This window comes from Ambystoma mexicanum, chromosome 1q, assembly GCF_040938575.1.
Source record: "Ambystoma mexicanum isolate Mex_15411 chromosome 1q, UKY_AmexF1_1, whole genome shotgun sequence".
Lineage (NCBI taxonomy): Eukaryota > Metazoa > Chordata > Amphibia > Caudata > Ambystomatidae > Ambystoma > Ambystoma mexicanum.
The window spans coordinates 432,201,018-432,213,498 of record NC_090922.1 but is presented as its reverse complement, the minus strand read 5'-3'; the positions used below and the strand labels follow the sequence as shown (position 1 = coordinate 432,213,498).

Below are 12,481 nucleotides of genomic sequence, written 5' to 3'. Positions count from 1 at the left end.
TAGGACTGGACAGCACGGATAAGTCTGGCATCCCTATTCTGGATTAGCGGGAGGGGGTCTATGGGGGAAAGAGGGAGATTGAGAAAGAGGCTGTTGCAGTAGTCCAGCCTAGAAAGAACCAGAGCTCTGGAGACATTGAGCTTCTGGGGGAAGTCGGGGAAAGGGAAAATGCCGCTGAGGAGGTGGAGCTGGAAGTGGGCCTTCTTGGAAAGGTCCATGATGTGAGGGGTGAAGGAGAGAGCGGAGTTGAAGATGACCCCAAGGTTTTTGGCCTCACAGGATGTAGGGGTAAAGGGCCCAGAGAGGGTGGCCAGTGGGTAGGAGGAAAGGAGGGCAGAGGTGTCCCAATGAGAAGGATTTCCATCTTACTGGCAAAGAGATTGTTATTTTTATGTATTTGATATGCTTTTCTTACACACCAATAGCCCGACAGGCATCAGGACATGGACACACAGGGATGCACAGGACAATACGAATTACATAAGACTCAAACTCATATGGCAAATAGAAACATGAGGAGCAGCTATTCGAACAGGTGTGTTTTCAGGCCCTTTCGAATTGAGGATAAATTACAATCTAGGCATAGAAACACCGGAAGGGTGTTCCGAACGGAAGATGCTACGTATGGAAACAATTTCCCATTTGCTTTCATCCGTTTAGGGTGCGGACAATTTAGAAACATAGTGTTACTTGAACGCAATGTTTTTGTGGGTTGATAGATAGTAATTATTTTCTTTAGGTATTGTGGGGCAGTGCCATACATGGCTTTATGAGTAAGGACCACTATTTAAAATTGGATTCTAGCTTTTACAGGAAGCCAGTGGAGAGAGTTGCGAGGTGAGGTAATATGTTCACCACGGGGTGCTTGTTTTATAATGAGCACAGCATTATTTTGAGTGACTCGTAGGGCATGCGCATTCATTTTGGACACTTGGACACACCTCCCAATAGTGCATTGCAATAATCCATTCTCAAAATAATGGTGGCCCTAGCCAGCGTATCACAATTCTTTTCTGAGATCAGTGGTCTAATTATTCTGAGAAGTTTCAGGTGGTGTTGAGTATTATGAGTGATGTTGTTCACTTGGGCATCTGAGCTAACATTACAATCCAGGACTGTGCCCAGAGTTTTAACTTTCATCGCTGTTTTGATCACACATCCATTAAGCATGAATTTGGTGTATCTTTGATCTAATTTGTATTTCTGGGGGGAAGAACGAACAACAACAACTCTTATTTAGCATCATTCAGACACATCTTGTGTTCCACCATCCACTGCTTTACAATTTTAAAAACATAATTTAATCTCACAGAGTCCTGTTCGTGGTTTCCATCCAATCACAGCAAAAGCTGAGTGTCATCAGCATAGTTGGTAAAGCAGATATTAAAAACCTCCAGTATATCACACAAACGCTCTATATAAAGGTTGAAGAGGGCAGGGGACAGACATGTCCATAGGGCACTCCAAAGGTAATTGCTGCATAATCTGACAAAGCCTCACCCCAGTGAACGGCTCAGACTCTTTCATACAAGAATGAGTGAATCCACTTCATAACACTTGGAGAGCATTTTCCTGTTTTTCCCAAGGCTAACACTAAGGTGCCATGATCCATTAAATCAAAAGCTGCTGACAGGTCCAAAAGGACCAGCAGGCCACATCCTCCTGAGTCCATAATGTCCAGCATGTCTGACTGTAGATCGACAAGCGTGATTTCCGTATTATTGTGTTGCCTAAAGCCTGATTATTTTTGATGAAGAACATTCGGGTGTTCCAAAAATGTATCAAGAATTTTCAGGAAAAAAGACTGTTTGTAAAAGGTCTATGATTCAATATATCAGTGGGATCTTTCCCCAATTTTTTGACTAGAGGTCTGACCGGAACTCCCTTTATCCTTCTGGGAACCTCTTCATGTCTAAAGGAGGAATGTATGAATCGGGTGAGGAATGGGCCAAAGATGTTTCCATTGGCTAGAATTATCTTAGAAGGAAGAATGTCCCTCAAGCAAGACGTGGGATGCCTGCTTTTCATGGTTTCAAAGAGCCCTGCTATGTTTATATCTTGGTAGGTAACATTCTGTACTTCCTCCTCCTTGGTTCCAGAGGGATCCCTAATCATGTTCTGATTATTCATAGATGTGGAATTATCATTAGGAACAGATGCTACTGATGTTTTAATCTTATCTCTAGCCCCTAGGACTTTATCAGCGAAAGCTTTTTAAATTCAATTACAGTCATTTTTGAGGGTGTAAATGAAATTGTCTGTTGTCTAGGGTTTTCAATTTTCTTTAAAATTCTGATGAGTTATTTAACTCTGTTATTAGCCCAAGTAATTTGGTTCTCATAGAAATCTTTCTTAGCATTGTATATAGCAATTGGAAAGGTTTTTTAAACTTCTTTCCAGGCATTTCTACGGAGATCAGATTTGGTCTTCACCCAGAGGCATTCAGCCTGCCTTTTTGCTCTCTTAATTTCATTTAAATCTGTATGAAACAAATCATTCTGGTGGGTTTTGTTTCTCACAACTGAATTCTTCATGGGGCAACCTGGTCTAACATTTTGGTCATAGTTTGCTCAAAGATGTTCATTAGGTGCTGTGGTTTGGTTTATCTCCATCAGATGTATGTTCCATTACTGAGGCTGTTACATTCATCAGGTCCATTTCGGATAACTTTTTTACATTTCTAGCGTGGATTTTCTTAAATGGGCCATGTGGGATAACCAATTTTTGTTTGCAAAAGGTTTGAAAAAAGTTAGTGCTATGGTCTGACCAGATACAATGTTTGGTCTCCATAATCTCCACTGGAATAGTTCTGGAAGCAACCCAGTTCATATTTTACTTTTAATGTGAGTAGGTTCTGCATTTAAAATATCAAATTCATCACTTTTTAGGTTATGCTCTAATTGTGTCACTTCCTGGTCTGTAGAACCCTAAAACCAACAGTTAAAATCAACCAGAAGCATTGTGACACTTCCAATTTTATTTAATGGAATAAACCATGCACACCATGCCTGAATGGCAGACAGAGAATCAGAGATGAGAGCGGAAGAAGAGGAGGTGGTAGAGGGAAGTTTGAAGGAAAGTTGTGTGTCATCAGCATAACACTGGAAATGAGGAGAGAAGGAGGAGATCAGGTGAGCCGGAGGGGCGAGATAGCTATTGAAGACCCATGGCGATATGATAGAGCCCTGGGGGACGCCACAGGTAGAAAAAGTGGTGGTAGAGGAGAAAGGGCCAAGTTGCAATTGGGAAGGGCGGTTAGTGAGGAAAGAGGTCAGCCAATCCAGTGCCCGGTCAGTGATGCCGAGGGTATCATGCAGTCATTTTATGAGGATTGAATGGTTGACTGTGTCAAAGGCAGAGGAACGGGTAAGGAGAATGAGAACAGCGGGAGAGTTATAGTCGAGGTTTGTGAGCATGACTTCACAGGTGTCCAGGAGAGCAGTTTCTGTGCTTCTGGATACCCTGAATCCAGATTGATGGTCATGGAGGCAACCGGCAAGTTCAGTGTGGAGGGTCAGTTGGGTGAGGACCAGCTTCCCCAAGAGTTTACCCAGGAATGGGTTAGTGGAGGGAGATAGTGCGCCGGGCAGGAGGGGTCAGCAGACAGCCTTTTTAAGAGAGGGTGCACAAGGAAGTGCTTGAGGGATAGAGGGAAAGAGCCAGTGGTGAAGGAGTGGTTGCAGAAGTAAGCGAGAGCCAGGGCAAGAGAGGAGATGTTGTCCTTAATGTTTCTAGAAGAGCAGGGAAGCACCTGTCAATGAATTGTTAGGGCATCAACGAGAAATCGATTCCACATGAGCAGTCAACATTGCAGCGCAGAGATGTAAGAGTGGGGGAATTTACAAAGAAGGGCTTTCCGAGATTGACTAGGAAATTACTTGCTCCAGCTATACCAATGATCTTTCCACATCAACGTAGGCTGGTGAGTATGATATAGATCAATGATATAAAGTCATAAGTGTTGTTCTCTTACATGGGCATTTATTATGCATCAATTTCCCCTTTCGCTCTCGTCTAATTTCATTTTTTGGCTGCTGGATGAGACTTAGGTAGCCATTTCTGTTTCATTACCCCAGATAGATTAAACTCAACACGTGGATGCTAGTCACGTTTGTTTTGTGCATTAGTGTAAATTATTTGAGTGGGTTACAATTGAGAGAGGGCATGTCCCTTATATCTCTCGTGTAGTGTCCAGGCAGAGTGGGACATATTTTACTAGTGTCCTAAATGTGTCCTTTTCTCTTGGCTCATTGCATTTCTATGCCACTGGAGGAGACTAGGATGTCAAGTGCTTTTACTGCACCCTCTGACACACTACATGCAGCGTAGGTATACAATTAATAGTTTTTTTGTGCAATAAAGCAAGCCATCTTTATTGTTACAATTGAGAGCAAGTGTGTCACTAATATCTCTGTGTGGAGTTTCTATGCCTTTTGTTAAGTATTGCCCATCACATTTGCTTGTGTTCCATTACTTGAGGTGGGACCAAGTATGATTTGCATATGGTCGTTCCCCTTCTGTAATGGCTTGGCAGGCTGAAAAAAGATGGTCTGGAGGGTTTCCCAGAGATGTGGTTATAATTTATTCAAAACCTTCCATCCATCAACTTTTGGTTTTGCTTTAGTCACCCCGAGTGGGACGGGTATGCCCAGAAGTGAGTCCCGGGCCTGCTAGACCTAGAGACCCAAGCTGAAACATATGTGGGGATGCTTGTGATCTCGTACAGAGGGGATGTGACCTAACAGTTTGGGCTGCACTACCCCTTGGGGTGGGATCAAGCCTGATTTGCATATGGTCGTTTCCCTTCTGTAATGGCTTGGCAGGCTGAAAAAAGATGGTCTGGAGGGTTGTGCAGAGCTGTTGCCATGGTTATGATGTATTCAAAACCTTCCAGCCATCAACCTTTGTTTTTGCTTTAGTCACCCTGAGTGGGAAGAGTATGCCTAGACGTGGGTCCCTTGCCTGCTGGGCCTAGAGACCCAAGCTATTCGTCACTGATGAGGCCCAACAAGGCCAAAACATGTTTGGGGATGCTTGTGGTCTCGTACAGAGGGGATGTGACCTAGCAGTTCGGGCTGGACTACCCGTTGGGGTGGGACCAGGCCTGATTTGCATATGGTCGTAACCCTTTTGTAATGGCTTGGCCGGCTGAAAAGTGATGGTCTGGAGGGTTGCCAAGAGCTATGCCTGTGGTTATGATTTATTCAAAGCCTTCCAGCCATCAACCTTTGTTTTTCTTCCATTAAACAGTCAACGTTGTCATCCCATTCCTTTCTTTCAATTTATGTTCTCTCTCTTGGCATAGCATGAATATACCACTTGGATCTCTGTGGCAGATCTACACTAAAATTACAATCATTAACATCGATACATAGGTATGTGTTTTGCTAAAGGTGATACTGAACCTTTATGGGAGTTGATTCCTCTGAACCAAGAAAAGTGTAGCCAAGATGATGATCTGACCTACCTGGGAGGAATGATGCAGGCTGAATGGGCTATAAAATAAGGACGGTAAAAGGGGCTAGTTGATATTTAGCTGCTAGATAGGTTTTGAGGGGACGGGCGTGGGAGCAGGAGTATAGGGCTTTGGGTCTAACGGTTCGCCTTCCTGGCATTTTGGTCTGGGTCTTAAGTACTGTCCATGTGCCAGTCCCCTGATGCCCCCGGGAGTGAGGTACCTTCCATAGCCTCTACCTGTTTTAACTCGAGCACTGGTAGTCCCAGAGACATGCCTTCTGTCTGCAGTTCCAGCATGGATTATGGATGTCTCCCTCCTATTGCAGAGAGGATGCCCTGTGTGTCCCTTACACAGAGGCCGATCTGCCAGTGGCTGTGCAGGGTTGCCTTTGCCTTATTTATTTATTTCTGCATTTATTTCAGTGCACCAAGCCCTGGGGAATTTAGGTGCTAGTTACAGAAGGTGCATAGTACATTAGAGAAGTGCAAGAAATACGCAAATGGTTATGGACAGAATTGGTTTGTGTATACAGACTGGAAAAGCCTCACTTCATGGTATGGTGGGCTACATCAGTCATTACAGGTAGGTAAAAAGCAACATTGGTATGGGAGCAAAGCTTCACCTCATGGTACGGGGCTACCTCAAGTATGAAGTTACTGGTACGTAAAAGGCAATTTAGTACAGGTAAAAAGCAATGGTCACAATTGGTGAGGTTGCACAACGTGGCAGAGCCTCGCCTCATGATACGGGGGCGGATGAATTGCAGAGTAGTTACAGGTTAACCCGTTACATTGATAAAGGAAGTAACAGGTAGTTCAATCAATTACATTGATAAAGAAAGTGACAGAGATATGTAGGTTCTTTACATTGTAGAGAGCACATGATTTGGAATCGGTTTGCAGGTGAACAGAACTATATGATAGAGATTGCCTGGCGTGAACATTAGATTACAGTAAATTGTCAATTGCCCATTAGGGTTACATTTGCAGATATAGTGCTCAAAGAGTGATGGCGGTAGAGGCAAAAGATAGTGGTAAAGGTTTAGGTGGTTTAATGTCCGTAAGATATGAAATGTATTGACATGACGCAGTAATGGGTGCATACATTGCAAGATGGGAGCCTGGAATGGTAAGCCATCAATAGTGGTGGTGGATGTACCGGACCCATTGCACCGGCTGCTAGGCTATAGAACAGACAGGCTGCGGTTTGTTAAGGATTCTAAAAGGGCGTCACACACCAGACCAGGACTCTTGTCACTGGCCTAGGATGCAGCGCACAATTAAAACACTTTTACTTTATTTACTAATAATTCAGATTGAGATGGCACCCAACCTGTCTCACACCCCCTTTTACAAATACCCTGGGCCACAATGGACCATGAACCAGGCCGGTGGATAGTAATACAATATTTATTTATTTTAAAATCCAAATGAAATCACACAAATTTAATCTAGGGCAGCAATCACCAGTGTGGTGATAATTACACGGAAAAATTATTGAATACACTTAGTTTGACTTTTTCATATAAGCTAAACAATACACAATTGGAAGAAAGCAGGATTACTTTTGGAGGGGATTGTTAAATGGTATCCCAGTTAATTATTCCCCCTGCAACACTCCCTCGAACCCCTATTGGTCAAAATGTGGATGGGGAGGTGTAGCAAGGAGTCGGGTATACTATGCAACAATCGGACTTAAAATCCAACTTAACCACAATGAATAGGAGGCGAAAAACCCAGATTTAGCTCCCCTGGAAACTGAGCAAAACAGCATGCGAACTTACTAAATGGTTATTATACATGTGCGGTTGAATGAATGAAGTAGAAATGAGTATAGCAGTATCAAAGATGTAAGAACACTAGCAAGCTACAAGGCAATGTACTCACAATGGGCATACAGTTCAGAAAATCGACTTGGGAAGGAAAAACACAGTGCAGCCAAATCAAACGTGGAGGAATTGCATTTTCTTATTTTCACTGGTTTAAATATCAAAACAGCTTGAAAAACGGGTTCAACAGACAAAATCGGAATGCGGTTTTGATGCTAAGGGACAAATACACATCACAGGGATAATATGAAAGTGAAAGGGTAACTCTAAATGAATGACAGGATGAGATTCTCAACAGGAAAGGAAGTTCGGTTTTTGTGATACTAGCAGTACATGGGAAAAATCGATTTTAGAAGGTAACTGACAAGTGCTATTACAACTATATTTCGTAATTTGACTATCAAGAAGAGAAACACTGCCTGTGGGAAAGGTCAAGCTGCAATCTTAACCCCCCTCACGCCGCGCATCTCCTTATGGGTAATTAATTAGTTTATTCCAAATATTACTAAGGATTTATACAATGGACTATAAGGATGGGGAAAATGATGCTAACACCTGGAAATCAAGGAACACGATACACAGAGGGTTTCTGATCATTTTCAACAGTTATACTTTCAGGATTACTTATAGGGTTGAACAAAGGGCAAGTATCAGAACGGGATATCCTACCTTTTGCTATGGGATGGGGTTATACTTACAATAAGCACTTGGATTTAGAATTTTGGACAGCAAACCGAGTATCTGAACAGCGGGGCAAGGGTTTGGTCATGGCACAGCAATGCATCAGCTGGATAAAGCAGGTAGTAGGGCAAGCAGGTAGCGCTGGATAATCCCAATGAGGATTCAGCCACCTTTCCCCTTTCTCCCTGAATTAGTGGGATTCTTGTTGAGTTTAATTCTGAAGCGTGATTCTGCCTGGATAGGAGGGTCTGGATCAGCTATCCCTTTCCTGGCAGTGGAATCTGGGATCTTGCAGGGTGAGTAGTAAATGTCTTGATCTCTGGATATGCTGAAGCTGGAAGTCAGAAGAGTCAGTCCTTTGTCTATCTGAGCCTCCACCTTTTATAAGGAGGATGACATCACAGGATTTTGCTATGGGGGCAAACTTTGGCTGGACATGCCTCTAACAACTGGATTGGTCAGGGGTGGCTGTCATTGCCTTGCTGTCAGCCGGTTGGACATCAGGGACACGATGCCTAAGGGCTGCGGTGCACTCTATAAATACTAATAAATAAATAAATTACATCAGTTTATGGTGTGTGCTTACCATGCACATGGCCCTCCCACAGTTATTTTTGCCAAAATCAGTTATGACATAAATTGAACATTTTTACAGTTGTGGCGCTTTTACAAATCACATAGGCAACGGCCATATTTTACACAGATCCTGTCATTCCAATTCCTAAGTTTGTACGATGTTGTTTAGTCCTTCTAATAATCTATCGCAATTTCTAGTGGGTACTGTTTCACCTAAAATTCTACAATTTTATATATGTGTACCTATTATCACAGAGCATGTTTGCATTGATTTTCAAAGTTGTACCATGTATACTTTTCCCATAAATTACATTTCCTGGCGTTTGCATTCGCCACATGCTATGGAAAGCTACAATGTCTTATTTTAATGACACAAAAATTACATTCAAACTGTTAAAAATGTTGCATTACTGCGTTTTCCGGTTGCAGAAATAAAAGTCTTAAAGTTTATTAAATAAGAAAAGTATTTTGCCCAAGATGGGCCGGCTTTGTCTTCCAAATAAGGGAATTCTTTCCAACCCACAGCCAAATGTCAGGCTCTAGTCAGCCTTAGTCCAGTCTTGCCATGGATTTGCCTTTGAAGTTCTTCAGTTTGAGTTGAGGGGGGGTTGCCACCAGAAATTCACACCTATGTGTCCTGGAAATCGATTGTCCCATGCTGGAGCACTGCCGCTTTGTCTGACGCGGGTGCAAGATCCTCCACCCTTGCCCTTTCATATGCTCCAGGTCCACTTGGGGGAGGTAGATTGTGTTCCCCGGAAGCAAGGTCCTTTGAAGCCAGGGCCTGCAAAAAACCTGTTCTGCTGGCTTCACAACAATTGTATTTATTTATTTATTTATTTTTCTTGTTTGTGAAAAGCACCATTTTACACAGGGGTTAATGTTCCTGGGCTGTCACTTTAGAATGCGGCCTTCCTCACATCCATTTTCTGAACCCTTCCAAAGCCCCAGTCATATTTCTAATGTACAGGCATCTGTTCAAATAAATGGTCCTTTGAAACTGACATGAGCTAAGTGAGGGAAAGGGCTTTTTGGGAAGTGTTTGCCTGTGATATTTTGTTTCAAAAAAGTAAAACGCTGGCCGTACGGCTTGGAGAGAATTTCTTTGCTATTTCACAGACCTTGCCTGGCACAACCTGTCATTCAGTGAGGAATGCCCCCATTTGATAGCGCACAACCTGATTATGGATGAATATAGCTGGGTCTTACTGGAACCAAATTGTGTACTGTTGAAAAGATGGGCAGGACATCAATGCGCAGTCATTTTTAAATGTAGAACGCTTTCTTTCTCAATGGTAAGTTTTGAGCTGGCAGCAATTCTTGGGGTGTTCTGTGTTTGATCTTGCCCCATATGTTCTTAGTAAAAACAGCGCAGCCATTATTTTGGTGACTGCAAAATGCATTTTTGATGCAAAGCAATCATGCTCAACAGAGCCAGCGCAGCCATTCTGATGGTGACTGCTTAGATGTGGTCTGGTGATGTAGGGGAGTTCTGCCGGGCTGGTAAATGTGCCCCAATGCAGCGGCGTGACAGATGAAGAGGTCAAGTGCTGCAAGCCACACGGAAGTAGTACATAGAGTTGTTGCGAGGGGTTTGAGGGCTGCAAAAGTGTAGCAAGAGTTAGGGGGAGGCAGACACGGTATACGTAGTCAGCAGGTGAGACAGGTGGCAATCTCCTTACCTTCCAAAGCAGTGAATCTGTTCAGGGTAACAAGGACTCTCAGGGGGAATCTCCACAATCAGCAAACGGATGACTCATCTGCGTGTCCCTTCTCTGGTCTGACCACACACAGCTTCAATAACACGCAGGGTTCTCCTGCTATCCATCTGACCCAGTCTGCTGGTTGCTGCTTGTGAAATGATGTCACCAGCCATGCCGCCTGAGGCAGGCTAAACAGAGCCCATTGAGCAAAATCAAGCAGTCTTAACCCTGCTCTCTGTTACAGTCCGATGAGCATCTAGCAGGTTTAACATAGGACATAATTAGTGATTCCCAGATGGTGGGTTCACATGGGTACCATTACGTTATTTGTATATGCTGGCACAGACTATGCACGTTTTTCGACCCTGCTAATCTGCAAAAAGTAATTTAAGCACGGGTAAATGAGCGCGCGTCTGACAGAGAAATATGTACTTGTCTCATTTTTTTTCTCCTTTGTGTACATACATTTATGGTTAGCCTCAGACCGTGGAGTTAGGTTTCCAGCGGGGCATCATTGATCGTATGTATAATGATGACTTGTCTCATTTCAGACATGGAAAAATGAGTATTTGACTTGGGATCCTGCCCAGTTTTGCGGCATTTCTAGAATCACTGCCAGCGTGGACTCGGTGTGGAACCCGGATCTCTTTGTCTATGAAATGTAAGTGTTTAGCATGAATTTCCTTTCGTGCATCCCATCATAATAAAACATTCAACATCGTTTGGACATTGCTGGTTTGTGTGAAACAATGCCTGGGTCGCTTTGATGTGCCCATCTTACATGCAATGCCAGTGCCCTCCTATGTTTAATAATCATGACTGAATGGCCTTCATGAGGGGAGGAATTTACTGTGAGCATGTACAAAATGGCCGCCACTCGCTTTATTAGAACATGCAGCTCGTGCGTGGATTGGCTATCATAAATGAACACTGTATCATGCCTCGTGAGCTTCTCCTTCTCCAAAGCAATCCCCATTACCTGTGCTTGTGGTCCATCATTGTGGCGCTGGTAATTGCAAGAAGTGCTAACGCTTCCCCAGGCAACACATGCTCTTTACATTTTTATCATTAATAGATGAACGCTTAGTGAGATCAACAGCACCTTCAGGGCTGAGATACTTCATTTCAGAGGCTTACTTTGGAATAAGCCTCCCTTCAGCCTCTTGTATTCCAGCCACATTTAAAGGAAGAAAAAAGAATGCAACAGCTACTACAGGGCTCCTGTTCCATGAGCCGTAAGGTAAATCTAATGCGCAGAAGTCTTTCATAAGACTTTTTACGCATTAGATTTACGTCATTGCTCAATTTCATTCATATGTATGGCAGTGAGGAGGTGCGGATCATAAGTTACGATTAGGCCTCCCCTTCCTCTCGCCATACAAATACTCCAGCATTTGAGCTAGCATGTATTTTCCTGCTGGCTCAAATGCCATGGGGCTCATGTTCAGTAGAGCCATCACGTGAATGCAAAGCGTAAAAGGCTTCAGTAAGGTTTCATGCAACAACACTTTTTAAATTATTTGAATGGTGAGGGGGAGGAATGCAACATGTATTTCCACCTCTTCCCTTCCTCTCCACCTTACAAATGCTCCAGCATCTGAGCCGGCATGGATTTTCATGCCAGGGCAAATGCTGGAGATCCTGATGGGGTTAGCAGGCAAAGCCCATGTGGATCCATTGTACACTGCCAGAGTGAGGGAGGGTTTAATTGTATGGTAAGCAGTGTACACAAATGAAAATGTAATTTCGAGCACCGCTCACCATGCGAGCATGACAAGCAGCTCTCACAATGAAAAGTAAACGCTGCCTGGCATGGCAGCATGCCAGGCAGCGTTTGCTCACTTTGCACTGCAGAGTGAAAATGTGAAAGGAAAAAGGCGGCATACACACTTGTACACTGCCTTTTGCCCTGTACATTTACACTCTGCAGTGCAAATGACGAAATTTGTCGGCAAGGAGACGTTTCTTATAGTGTAATGTTGCCAAATTATGTTTTAATGAAACATGAGCCCCTAGGGGTTCCTTTGACATCGGCTTGCTTTTTACGTCAGCAAAAGTAGATGGCCGCCGTAGGAATCCATTGTAAAAGCTGACTGCCAGGCATAAATGCCAGATGGCTTTTACTCATTTTCCATGGCGGAGTGCAAAGGAGTGGTCTACAGGCATGTATGACAACATTTTACACTCCGCTTTGGGACTCTGCTATACAAAAGTGGAAAATTACATGGGGGGCAC

At 43.5% G+C, this 12,481-nt stretch overlaps 1 protein-coding gene across 1 annotated transcript in view; it reads left to right on the top strand.

Moving 5' to 3' along the window:
• Nucleotides 1-12,481, top strand: part of LOC138528311 (5-hydroxytryptamine receptor 3E-like) — a 654,547-nt gene that overhangs the window by 375,639 nt on the left and 266,427 nt on the right. The window contains exon 4 of the mRNA XM_069639808.1: nucleotides 10,798-10,907. Within this exon, the coding sequence (XP_069495909.1) occupies nucleotides 10,798-10,907 (110 nt within the window). The remainder of the gene's footprint in view (nucleotides 1-10,797; nucleotides 10,908-12,481) is intronic.